The 12597-nt window shown below is 31.3% G+C and overlaps 2 protein-coding genes across 2 annotated transcripts in view; both read left to right on the plus strand.

Annotated features, from left to right (window-relative positions):
- Glys (glycogen [starch] synthase) overlaps positions 1-2957 on the plus strand; it is a 29389-nt gene extending 26432 nt beyond the window's left edge. The window contains exon 18 of the mRNA XM_090118626.1: positions 264-2957. Coding sequence (XP_089974752.1) covers positions 264-361 — 98 coding nt within the window. The 3' untranslated portion in view covers positions 362-2957. The remainder of the gene's footprint in view (positions 1-263) is intronic.
- Positions 2958-3997: 1040 nt separating this feature from the next.
- On the plus strand, positions 3998-12269 carry LOC149895755 (uncharacterized). The gene is made up of 13 exons (XM_090118457.1): positions 3998-4012; positions 4910-4975; positions 5399-5440; positions 5913-5996; positions 6169-6237; positions 6355-6579; positions 7497-7682; positions 7999-8379; positions 8624-8782; positions 9042-10559; positions 10646-10711; positions 10833-10892; positions 10972-12269. Exons 1-13 carry the CDS (start codon positions 3998-4000, stop codon positions 12124-12126), a joined length of 4026 nt encoding a protein of 1341 aa, XP_089974583.1. The 3' UTR covers positions 12127-12269.
- Positions 12270-12597: the final 328 nt, after the last annotated feature.

The raw sequence follows: 12597 nt of genomic DNA on the forward strand, positions 1-12597 counted from the left end.
ATTTGCTGATAACATATTTAACCCTTAAAATGTTTAACACTTAAAATATGCCAAAATAAATTCAACCTTATTCGTATGTATTATAGTCGGATTTACAACGCATAAGAGTCAAAATTTTTGTCGTTAATTATGTTTCTAGTTGTTATTAATGATCGAAGTCTATTCGTCATTTACTTTTAATTTTAATTAGCAAAAATCGAAAAATCGACCATAAATCTAATAAATAAATAATATCATATACTTAAATTTATTTTTATTTCTAGGAGCAACAACACCAGCCGCTTCCGTCCATGGCTCTGAAGATGAAGATGAAGTGGACGAGGAAAAAGAATTAGCCGAATTGAGGATTACAGATAATTAAAAAAAAAAAAATAGCACACGTGTCAGAAGTGAAACTTCTTTGGCAAGATTCAAAGAAAAAATCGTCGCCGGTATTGCCATGACGCGACCTTGAAATTTTACTCTCAACGCGCCTAAAGAAGTTTCACTTCAAAAATAAATGTTTTTTTTTACGGTTTTAAAGAATATACATAGGTATATAATATAATATGATATTATGTATAAGATCGATTGCATATTATATTGTTTCAAAGAAAAAAATCATTATATTTATTATAAATATATTTACTTTGGTTTAAATTTAAAATAAGATCAAAAAATATATTTACTGAAAAATACTTTATCGATTTCAAATTTAAAGTTCGGTGACGTCATACGATGTATTTGTTCCTATATGAAACGAAATGCTCCTTCCATTTTATTAATTAACTTTTTTTATATAACGTATGCCAATAAAAAAAAATAAAGCGTGAGAAAAAGACAACACGTGAACATTCACTTATGTGTAAATAAGATAGCATGATTGAATGTTTTAAAATCGTTTATTGTTGTGATAATGAAATAAAAATAAAGAATATAAAAAATCACATTTGTTATTTCATAAAAAATTGCTTTTTAATGGCAGCACATAATAAATAATTAAATCAGCTGTTAAAAATTGAAAATGAACATTAAAAGTGTTCTTATGGCAGCTTATCACAATTTATTTAAATATTTATTAACTATTTAAAACATTTTTTTCCATTTTTATGTATTGAAAACTTTTAATTATATAAATTGCATACTCCTGTACAACTATAACAAGCAAAACACTTTTATAACACCAGAAATATGCAGAAATATGCATAATTTTACCATTTTTTTTTATGTGACCGCCTCCTTGGTACAGTGGTTAACGCGTGAGCGTAGCACCAAGGAGTCCTGGGTTCGATTCCCGGTGGAGACGAAGAAAAAAGTCTGGCAGGACACAGAAGGCTGATCACCTACTTGTCCCTAAAGAAAATCGATCAGTGAAACAGATGTATAATGCATCTGCCCCTTACCCCACATGGGGACATGGGACTTCCCTTTTTATGCATAATGTCGTGATGATATATTTTTATACTAAATAAAATTAAAATAAGATAATATAAATTGTATGTTAAATTCCTTACAAACGATACAAATATATTAAAATAATAATTATTAATTTCGTGTTATTTTGCACTGATGATTTTATCGTCTTAACTTAAAAAATATAAAAATTATTATCAAAAATTTTAAAAAGGCACAAATTTATATTATAATATAAAAAAAAATTAAAGCTCTCTTTGGATGTATGAATATTTATAAACATGTTTTTAAAATGAATACCATTCTTATATATTAAGCGTTTTTTTATGATTTTATTTAGCTTGCTTTCTTATGTAGTTTAGTTGGTTTTTATATTCAGGCAGCACTGTTACAAGTAGAATATTTATTTCATTATAAATTTAGTGATTTAAGTATAAACGAAGCAATATATCCATAATCCAACATATTTTTAAGAACTTAATATAATTACATAAATGATATGTACAAGACGAACATTAATATTGTCGAAATACAAAAAAATCAATATAATTTTTTCTTATATTTTTATATTATTTATAAATCTATTGCCAAACCCGTCTTGCCTTTACAGAGTATATATTCAATATTTTTCGTGTGTAAAAATTTTTATAGAAAAAACTTATATATTTAAAAATTATTTAAAATCTCCAGTCCATTTTACAGTTCCTATTACAACCATTACCTCTAAAAATACTCACAGAAAAGTATTATTTCTATTTTTTATTCCATTTTACTAACAATATTAAAATATCTGAGATTCCTTTGAAATTGTTAATTTATATACAAAAAAATAACAGTTAATCGTACCACATTTTTGTGGCCATTTTTAATCTAAATTCGTTGATTTTATTTAACATGAAATATCTTTTATGTCTACTTATAAAAAAAATATACAGATGAAATTCTTTATTAAGTAAAGCATATATTTTACGATAAATAATATTTTCATACGAATTTTGATAGTTATTTTTAAGTTATTAGTTTGTATTTAGTATAAATACTAAAAAAATTGTCAAACTGCCCTAATTAAATTGATAAAAAAATGCCAATAATAATATAAGTAAAAAGGTTGCCAACACAACATTCGATCTTCAAACACGGCACACTAACGCACACATGATTAGACGTCAAAGTGAGATGGCATGATTCAACTGTCGTGAGCGAGAAAGAAACAAGTATAGTAATGTGGCTAATTTGCTACAATTAATTGGCTAAATTATCTACACCTTTTTACTTATAATATATTGGTGGCAGCTATATTTACATTTGCATGTATTTCTTTCTGTGTTTGTGAGCAATAGTCAAATTATTAGCCAACATATTATTTTATCTTCCTAGGCAGGTAATTCAATAATTATGTTACTAGTTTTAAAGTATAATATTTTATGTTAGAATTATTTTTATAGAATATATTTTTATAAAGAGTAATATTAGGTTATGCTTTTAGAAATTATGTATTTGGTTTGATTTAAGTGCCATAAAATTGAATTTGTTATTTAGTAATTTAGCAAATAAATGTGTTCAAACTTAAATGTGTTTTTTTATTATTATCCTTATTTTTACCCTTCTACGTTCAATTATAAAACTCTTCTTTATGAAAAGAAAGTGTTAGTTTTATTTAAGAGGACTACAAGAGCTAGCTGAACTTGAGTGACTTGCGCACACATTAACACATTTGTTTGTTTGTAACCGACTTCTTTGGGCGCGATTTTGACCCACTTTAAACGGTCAGATTTCGTTCAAACTTTGTAGATTTATTGAGGACCGATGACAATACACTAATTTGATAAAATTTTCTATTTTTTAGTTGGGTTTTCTATAAAAAGCGTGTTTTTTTTAGTTTTATTAAACTATTATTATTTCTATCGAGTAAAATAAGTTGTATTTTGTTTTCAACACACTATCTAGCTAGTCTATCTTATGAAGAATATCATATATTTATCTGAGATTTTTTACTGCAGTTAATCACTACTCATTATAAAACTCGCGTTTAGCTCTTCTAGTACACTACTATCAATCAATATAGGTTCTTCCTCATCAGGTCTTTGTTCCACAATCTTAGGGGCTGGTGGTATTTCCTAAAATACCTATCCTTTAAGTAAAGACGTAAACGTAGACGTACATAAAAACTCTAATTTTATGATTATTATTTGATTTCATATAGTATAAATAATAAATATACATGTTTTATCACATTCTTATACATTTCATTCATTTTTATAAATAACTTGTGATAAGCTGCCATAAGAACACTTTTTAGTGTTTATTTTCAATTTTTAACTTATTTAATTTATTTATGATATTATGCTGCCATTAAAAAGCATTTTTTTTAATAAAATAGTAATGTGATTTCTTTACTTTATTTCATTATCACAACAATAAACAATTTGAATATATTCAATCGTGCTATCTCACTATATCTCACAATATAAGATACAGATAAAAGATCGTTTAAGATAAAATTCACCTTTTGAAAGATAAAAAAACTATTAGTTTTTATATAAAAATGCGGGATTTGTGTTTGTATGTCATAGTGCTCTATTGCATCTCAAATTGGAGTGACAAGATGTATTATTATAAGGTGAGTTTTCAATTAATTTAATTTTATATTTATAACAACTTATTGATTTTTATTGTAAAAATAATTTAATTTTTGAACTCAAAAACTTAATACAATAAAAACTAAACACCTGTTAAACCCCTTAATACTTTTAAACATATTTTCATACATGTATGCAATTTTATTTGACAGATAACAGCTATCCATAAGTTGCGAAATCGACCCTTAAAATGCCCATAAAAGATGCAATTTTTTTTTCTCTGGCGTAATACATTTTCCTAAAAATTACGAAACGTTCTAAGTCATACATGTTTTAATATAATAAATGTACATAAAAATCTTAAATAACTGTACTTAAACAATTTAAAATCTTTACATACAAAACAAATTAAATGGTATTTAATTCGATAATGAATTTGTAATTAAGTCGTTAATTTTTGCCTAATGACTTACTTTACTCACCAAAATCTCTATTATCTTTTTTTTACGTCAATTTTTACGTTTTACACGTGTAAAAATATTATTTATAAGGAAGTTTAGAAAAGCTCTCCACATAGTTACTTCCCTATAATATTTGTAACTACAGCCGATATTTTTTTTCATAGATTTAGCTAATAATTGTAGGTAGGTATGTGTTTTATTCAAATATAACTTGGTCATTTATAAAAGTGAAGTCTCGTGTCCCCAAGTGGGGTATTTAGGGGCAGATGCATTATGGATACATCTGTTTCACTGATCGATTTTTTGTAGAGACAATTAGGTAATGAGCCTTCCGTGTCCTGCCAGACCGAGGCACTTTTTGTTCTTCGTCTCCACCGGGAACCGAACACAGGACGGTTCTATGCTCACGCGTCAACCACTGTACCAAGAAGGCGGTCGAACGGTCATTTATACTTATAAATATTTTCTTTATTTCAGTTTGTATTCGTCCTCTTGCTATTTGAGCCTCAGTCCATCTTCTCTCATACCATTGCTAAGCCAGAGGTAAGTTAATATTTTTTATATACAAGAGTTAAAAAATATTGGAGGAATAATGTACTTTATGCAAAACCATTATTAGATATTTAAAAAATGTGCTTCAAATTTGCAATAAACTAGCAAAAAGCTTTTCGAATATTTCTAACGAAATTAAAGAAATAACAGCATTTTTGTAAGATTAAGAATATTTTTGGTAAATAACGTTAACTACGATATCGTTCTTGGATTTTTACGTGAAACTACATTAATTTTTAGTCGGAGTTGTAACTACAGCAGTCTATGATTTTTATTTTTCACTAACAACATGCTCTACTTCGAATTTTACTTGCTGCTCAATGAAACAATGAACATAACAACAAATAATAATAGAGCTTCAGTTCATATATCTATAGACTCTACATTCAATTATTTATCTATTTATTTTTACAGGATCAGTCTGCACATGACAGGAGAAAGAGAGAAATAAACGATGTAAGTTTAATTTTTATTTTACTTTAATTATAATATTAGAAACATTAATAATTAATAGAATGACAAAGTAAGTAGTTATTTTTCGTATTAAAAAAACAAGTAACAAACAAACAAAACACGCTTCTTTTTTAAGATTGTTTAAAAATATGAAAGTTTTTCATGGGTGTATTTTTATCGTTAGATATAGAAATCGTTCGATATTGAAATATCTGCTTCAAGGAAATTATTTTTAAGCTATTGCATAGCTGCTATCGCGGGCCTTGAGCGCGGGGACCGAATCAGAAATTTAGTAACGAAAAATCTCACGCTCCCCACTCCGACGGGCGCGGAGGTGTGGCTTGAAGGCATAGCATGCAATAGCTTTACCGCGGCAGTCCCCGAGTGACACACGTCTTTTTTTATTTAACTGAAGTTTTTATTTTACTGTAGGCTTGCTTGCATTATCAATTCACTAACTAATTATTATTTTCAGAATATTCCAGCAGCGCCAACTCTACCCGATCTTAATTTAAATGAATTACCCAGCGACGTTCGAAAAATCTATGAAAACTCCCCAGTAAGTGTACAAAAATATCATTAACTAAATAATTAGTTGTACAAAAGATGGTGTCGTGGCCCGATCGGGCCGTTCGGAGCTCAATGGAATCACCTTACTCTTATGGATGTTGTCATATAGTGTGTGTATGTTTATTTTTTCAATTATATTAAATTGTTTTTATTTACTTCAGGATTTTGCCAAATTTTTCGGAGGAAGTGATGACAATGACGATTCTGCTGTTCCCAAAGATAATGATAACGTAAGTATTAAAATAAATTTATGTGTTTATGTTTTGTGTATTGATTACCAAAAAATAAATCTTCAAGTATATTTGATTTCTTCATTACGAATTATCATAACTTAATATTACTTTCAGCAAATCTCCGTAAAAAAGAGTAACCACTTTCCGCAAAACCAAATCTACACGAACAATCCTGAAAAAGAATTAATCCCTCAAAAGGAAACAGTATATGAAAATAAACCTAAAGAAGGTTTTAAAGACAGAGCAATGGATATGTTCGATGAAATTCCAAGTTTTAACGGGCATAAGGGTAAAACTTATGGTATGGACTTAACAGGAAACCATGGAACTGTTTGGAACGTAAGCAATCTTATCCTATCCTACTTTCTACTAATATTATAAATGCGAAAGTTAGTGATGATGGATGTGTGTACGTTTGTTACTCTTTCACGCGAATACTTCAGAACCGATTACAATGAAATTAAGCACACATATAGAGGGTACCTTGGATTAACACATAGGATAGGTACTTTATCCCGGGAACGGGAACTATGCGGGTTTTTCTTTGAAAACGCGGGTGAAGCCGGTGGCGGAAAGCTAGTAGTTGTATAAAATAGCATCATGCTTTTTTATTAATAAAAGAAACAGTTTCTGAATCCGCTAATATTAAAATAATAACCATTAGTAAAGATAGAAAGAATACAGAGAGAAATTATATTAAAACTGGTGAAAAATAACTGAACAGTTTCGTTAGGCGCGGGACATATACAAGCGGCGCGGCGCGCATCGGGCGCACCGCGGGCGCACTGCCGGCGCGTAAATGTATAAGAAGGACGTGGTGCAAAACAGATTCAAGAGGTGCGCTTATGGCACGCCCGCGCCCGCGCCGCTTGTGTTTGACCCGCGCCTTAAATTGGTTTGATTAGGACTGAAATATCCAATTTTGTTCAATGTTATAAGTATACTAAACAATAGACAATATTTACTATTTATTTATTTATTATACGAATAACTGTATAAAACTCCGAAATACCATCTAAAACCGGCTACTCACCTACCTGCAGCAGGGGCAATATTGGGCCCATATTTGGCTCCTTAATTGTGATATGTATAGGCAAGCAGGGGTAGGTAATTTCGAGAACAACTGAAATTGCTCCGACCGCCGCGCTGACCAACCGAGATTGTTCCAATATTACCCTTGCGGCATGTAAGTGAGTAGCCGGCTTTAAACAACCCACTAAACAACTTAGACATTAATCTTGTTTATTAAATTACAGGACTTAAGCCAAACACCGGTTGGCATCGATTCGAATCAAGAACCCAATTCAGTTTTAATCGATTCTAATGAAAACAAACTTAATAATGATAAAGGAAATCAAGGCAATATTTGGAGTGGTCGTAATGAAGTTCAACCTGTATCAAACGAGAAGATTATTATTACTCCTGTGACTGATAACGGAGTGGTATGGCATTTATTTATTATTACAATATAACAAATTAATTAATACCTATTTGAGATTGTTTTAGAAGTGCAACTTGTTTGGGCGCGTTGAGAGTAAAATTTCAAGGTCGCATCATGGCAATTCTGTCACGTCATTGAGTAAGGCGACAATTTTTGTATCTTTGAAACTTAAGAAGTTTCACTTTTGACACGTGTGCTCGTCAACACATGCTCTTTTTTAATATTTATTTCTTATGAACAAATACAAAATTTTTTAGTAATTCTTTTTCATGATAATTATTCATAGTGCAAGAGTGTAACATATTATATTTTTTTAGGAAATACCGCCAGCCCCTAAGATTGTAGAACAAAGACCTGATGAGGAAGAAATGGCCGATAGTGATAGTAGTGTCATAGTAGAAGAACCAGCTGTAAAATCTACTGAAGAAGAAAATGTACCTATACATAATACCAATGTCATAGTACAACAACCTGTTATAGTTGTACCTCCTAATCTCGACAATGTTATAAAAAATAGCAATGAAGATGATAATACTAAACCTTTGGTTAATAATTCAAATAGTGGAGAACCACTGGAAGATTTTAAAGATAAAGCAATTGCCATGTTTAACAAAATGCCAAACGATTTTGCAAATAAAGAGGAAAAGCCGAAAACGTATGGAATGGATTTAGTAGGAAATAAGGGAGTTGTATGGAATGTGAGTATATTTTGTGAAATAATAATAAAAAGCAACTTTGTTAACTTTAGTTATATTGGATTTATATGCGATAATTTGATATTGTTTTGGTTTAATGGCATTCAAATGCTTTATAAAGGTGAAAGGCGCGGGTTCCAATCCCACCTCGTGATCGATTTTTTTTCTATTCTTGAAAAAACACGATGCGCTTAATTTAATTAAAGCTATCCAGATTATAATTTAAACTAAACTATTTATTTTACAGGATTTGGGCGAAACTCCCGAGGGAAGTGATAATGTAGGAGTACCTAGAGTAAACACATATAAACCCCAAGTAACTGAAGTAAATAATCCTCCTTCAAAAAATATTATATACGAATATCCTAAGGAAAGCGATAGTGCAATACCCGTGGTAACAAAAGAGGTATGTTCTTATTAATTTATTGAAGTGAAACTTGTTTAGGCGCGTTGAGAGTAAAATTTCAAGGTCACGTCATGGCAATACCGTCACGTCATGAAGTAAGGCAACGATCTTGGTATTTTTAAATTATGTCAAAGAAGTTTCACTTCTAACACGTGTGCTCACTACACACGCTCTTCTTTTATTTATTAGTGAGCTTTTATGATTAGATTTTGTTTTAACATTGTTTGTATGAATACTAATACAACTTTTAACATTTTAGGTAACACAGCGTCCCATGGTAGTTTATGTAGACAAAGTTCCAGAAAGTAAAAAACCCGTTGAAATTGATACCGTTGTAGAACCTTCTCAGCCAGTCATAATCGAACCGAAGCCAGAACCAATTAATTACGTCGTGGAAAAACCTAAGCCAGATTATAACAGCTATGAAAACATAATTGATGAACCCCAAAACAACGAACCAGACAGTAATGTTCTGAAACAATCATTTGATAATCTCCTTAAGCAGATTCCACCTTTTAAACCGTTTAGACCACAGGCAGTTTATAAACCAAAGGTTGAGGCTCAGCCAGTCATAATCGAACCGAAGCCAGAACCAATTCATTACGTCGTGGAAAAACCTGAGCCTGTTTATAAACCAAAGGTCGAGGCTCAGCCAGTCATAATCGAACCGAAGCCAGAACCAATTCATTACGTCGTGGAAAAACCTGAGCCAGTTTATAAACCAAGGGTTGAGGCTCAGCCAGTCATAATCGAACCGAAGCCAGAACCAATTAATTACGTCGTGGAAAAACCTGAGCCAGATTATAACAGCTATGAAAACACAATTGATGAACCCAAAAACAACGAACCAGACAGTAATGTTCTGAAACAATCATTTGATAATCTCCTTAAGCAGATTCCACCTTTTAAACCGTTTAGACCACAGGCAGTTTATAAACCAAAGGTTGAGGCTCAGCCAGTCATAATCGAACCGAAGCAAGAACCAATTAATTACGTCGTGGAAAAACCTGAGCCAGTTTATAAACCAAAGGTTGAGGCTCAGCCAGTCATAATCGAACCGAAGCCAGAACCAATTAGTTACGTCGTGGAAAAACCTGAGCCAGTTTATAAGCCAAAGGTTGAAAATCGTCCTTCTTATGTTAAACCAGCTCCAAATAATAATGTTATTATAGTGCCGGTTCAACCTGAGCATCATAACACATATGTATATAAGCCTAGAAAGGAAAGCCATCCTATTGTATATCACAGGGCTGCTAGAAAACCTTACAAACCCACATACATTGTACAACCTCATTATACACATGAAAGAAAACCGGTAAAGAAGTATAGAGAAAGATCTTCGTCTTATGAACAACCATCTTCGTCAAATGAGCAACCATCTTCGTCTTATGAACAACCATCTTCGTCAAATGAGCAACCATCTTCGTCTTATGAACAACCATCTTCGTCAAATGAGCAACCATCTTCGTCTTATGAACAACCATCTTCGTCAAATGAACAACCATCTTCGTCAAATGAACAACCATCTGCGTCAAATGAACAACCATCTGAAGCGCATAAAAAGCCATCTCCGTCATATGAAAAACCATCTCACCCGCATAAGAGACCATCGCACACAAATGAAGCGACTAAGAAACCGAAAGAGGAACATCGTAAACCTGAAAAACATCACCCAACTAAACATGAGCAAGAACAGAAACCTACTGAAAAACCAAAAGAAAATAAACACGAACCTACAAAGAAAGAAAAGCCTGAAAATCAAGAGAAGAACCCACAGGTACACATCATTTTAAAATAACTTATAGCTACATGAAATTGAGATACTTAACGTTTCATTTAATTCACATAATATCAACTTTTCAGAAGAAACCGAATGAGAAGAAACCAGATGATTTCACCAAAAAGGACCTCGACAATCTTTTGAACAAGGTATGCTTTTTAAATAATCATCACATAATATGTACAATGAAAACGAAATTGAAATGTAATAAGTTTCAAAACATCAACATTTAATTTAGTTAATTCAATATTCATGTATTTCTTATTGCAGAAACAATTTTGGGACTGGCTTGCTGGATGGACGAAAAAATATATGGATTTATTAAATAAGGTAATTTATTACTTCAATTTAATCTTGTTTCAGCTTTTCTCAATAAGATAATAAATATTATCTATTGTTTTTGTTACAGCGCCTGAAAGATATGGTTAAACAGGAAGTTGCCAATCAATTGCAGAAAGCTTTGCACCAAAATCCTGAAACTAATCATAAAAACAACGCTCACGGCAAAGATAACCAGCCAAAAGAAAAACCAAAACATGAAAACAGCACTACAGAAGAACCTTCACACCATTCTGATGACACCAAGAAAAATGAGGAGGAACCTTCAAACAAATCAAAACCAAAAAGGATCACTGAGAAAAATAACAAAAAAGACAAGTACAGTCCAGCTGAAAAATCAAGCAAACCGAAGGCAAATAATAGTGATAAGCCTAAAAATAATAATACTTCCCGTAATTCAAAACCCGAAAAGAAGAGCAACGAACCTGCACATAAGTCCCCTGCAAGTAGTAATGAAGACAAAGAAAAACCTTCTGAATCAAATGGTCCATCAAATAATAATAACACCTCAGTTGATGTACACGCTGACACAATCTACGGAAACACAGTGGGCAAGGATCATATTAAAAATGTATTTAATTTCTATAATGGCAATGGTACTAATGGAAATGAAGGTGCAAGTAATAATAAACCCGCAAACGATAATTCAAACGGCGATGAAAATAAAAAAGCAGATAATTCTAAAGAAGAGACACCATCTAGTGAAGAATCTAATAAAAAAGACAACGATTCTAATGAAAAAATGAAGCCAAAATCAAAATCTTTCAAATCAAAAGAAAAGCCAATATCTGAAAATAAAAAAAATAAAGCAGTAAAACCTGAATCGAATACTGAACCAAGTAAAGAAAAAGAGCATAGAAGTGACAAGTCAGAAGCTGATAGGAGAAAACCTGAAGCACGGAAAGAAAAGCCGAAAGAATCTTCAGAATCTAAGAAAGTTGCGGAGCCTAAAAAATCTAAACTGACGGAAGAAAAGAAGCCTTCGAAACCTGAAGAATTAAAATCTGCTAATGGAAAAAAACTATCAAGACCTAAAGAATCAAAACGGTCGACAGAAAAGAAACCACCCATATCTAAAGAATCGAAACCCGCTACAAAAAAGAAACCTTCAAAATCTAAAGAATCAAAACCAGTAAGAAACCTTCCAAATCTGAAGACGAAAAGAAATCTCCATAACCTAAAGAATCTAAAATACCTAAAGAAACCAGCAAGCAAAATAGCATAATCGTCTACCGAACCTCAAAAGTGAAACAACTACAGATTCAACAGAAACTCCAACAACTTCTGGCAGTTCTGAAGAAACAACAACTGATTCTTCTAACAGAACAACCAGAAATCACTACTGTAGTTAATCGTAAATAGTAAATAAGTTAGCATTTTCAATAAAATTAGTATAAAAAAAGGAAAATTAATATCTCCTAATATAGTAGTAGTAGTAGTATGTAATAATATAATTAGTTAATAAAGCAGTTAATTTACAAAAAAATATTTATTTTATTTATTGTCCTAGCTTTCCGAGTGCGGCTTCGCAAACCCGCATAGTTCCCGTTTCCGTTGTATTTCCGGGATAAAACTTATCCTATGAGTTAATCCAAAATATATTGTATTTTACGCCTTTATTGCCTTGTTGGTCGTCCATCCTGAGTTAACAAATGAACTTAACTACTTTACGTTTGGACAGCTACTTAAATATTAG

The sequence above is a fragment of the Colias eurytheme genome, chromosome 30, assembly GCF_061535395.1.
Source record: "Colias eurytheme isolate Ceu_HAF_F1 chromosome 30, ilColEury1 Martin Lab GWU primary, whole genome shotgun sequence".
In the NCBI taxonomy this organism is placed as follows: domain Eukaryota; kingdom Metazoa; phylum Arthropoda; class Insecta; order Lepidoptera; family Pieridae; genus Colias; species Colias eurytheme.

What these genes read in the sequence shown, in the direction of transcription:
- LOC149895755 (XM_090118457.1), top strand. An exon ending in CTGTGACTGATAACGGAGTG is followed by an intron (nt 7,683 to 7,998) that starts GTATGGCATTTA and finishes ATATTTTTTTAG; the next exon opens with GAAATACCGCCAGCCCCTAA. An exon ending in ATCAAGAGAAGAACCCACAG is followed by an intron (nt 10,560 to 10,645) that starts GTACACATCATT and finishes TCAACTTTTCAG; the next exon opens with AAGAAACCGAATGAGAAGAA.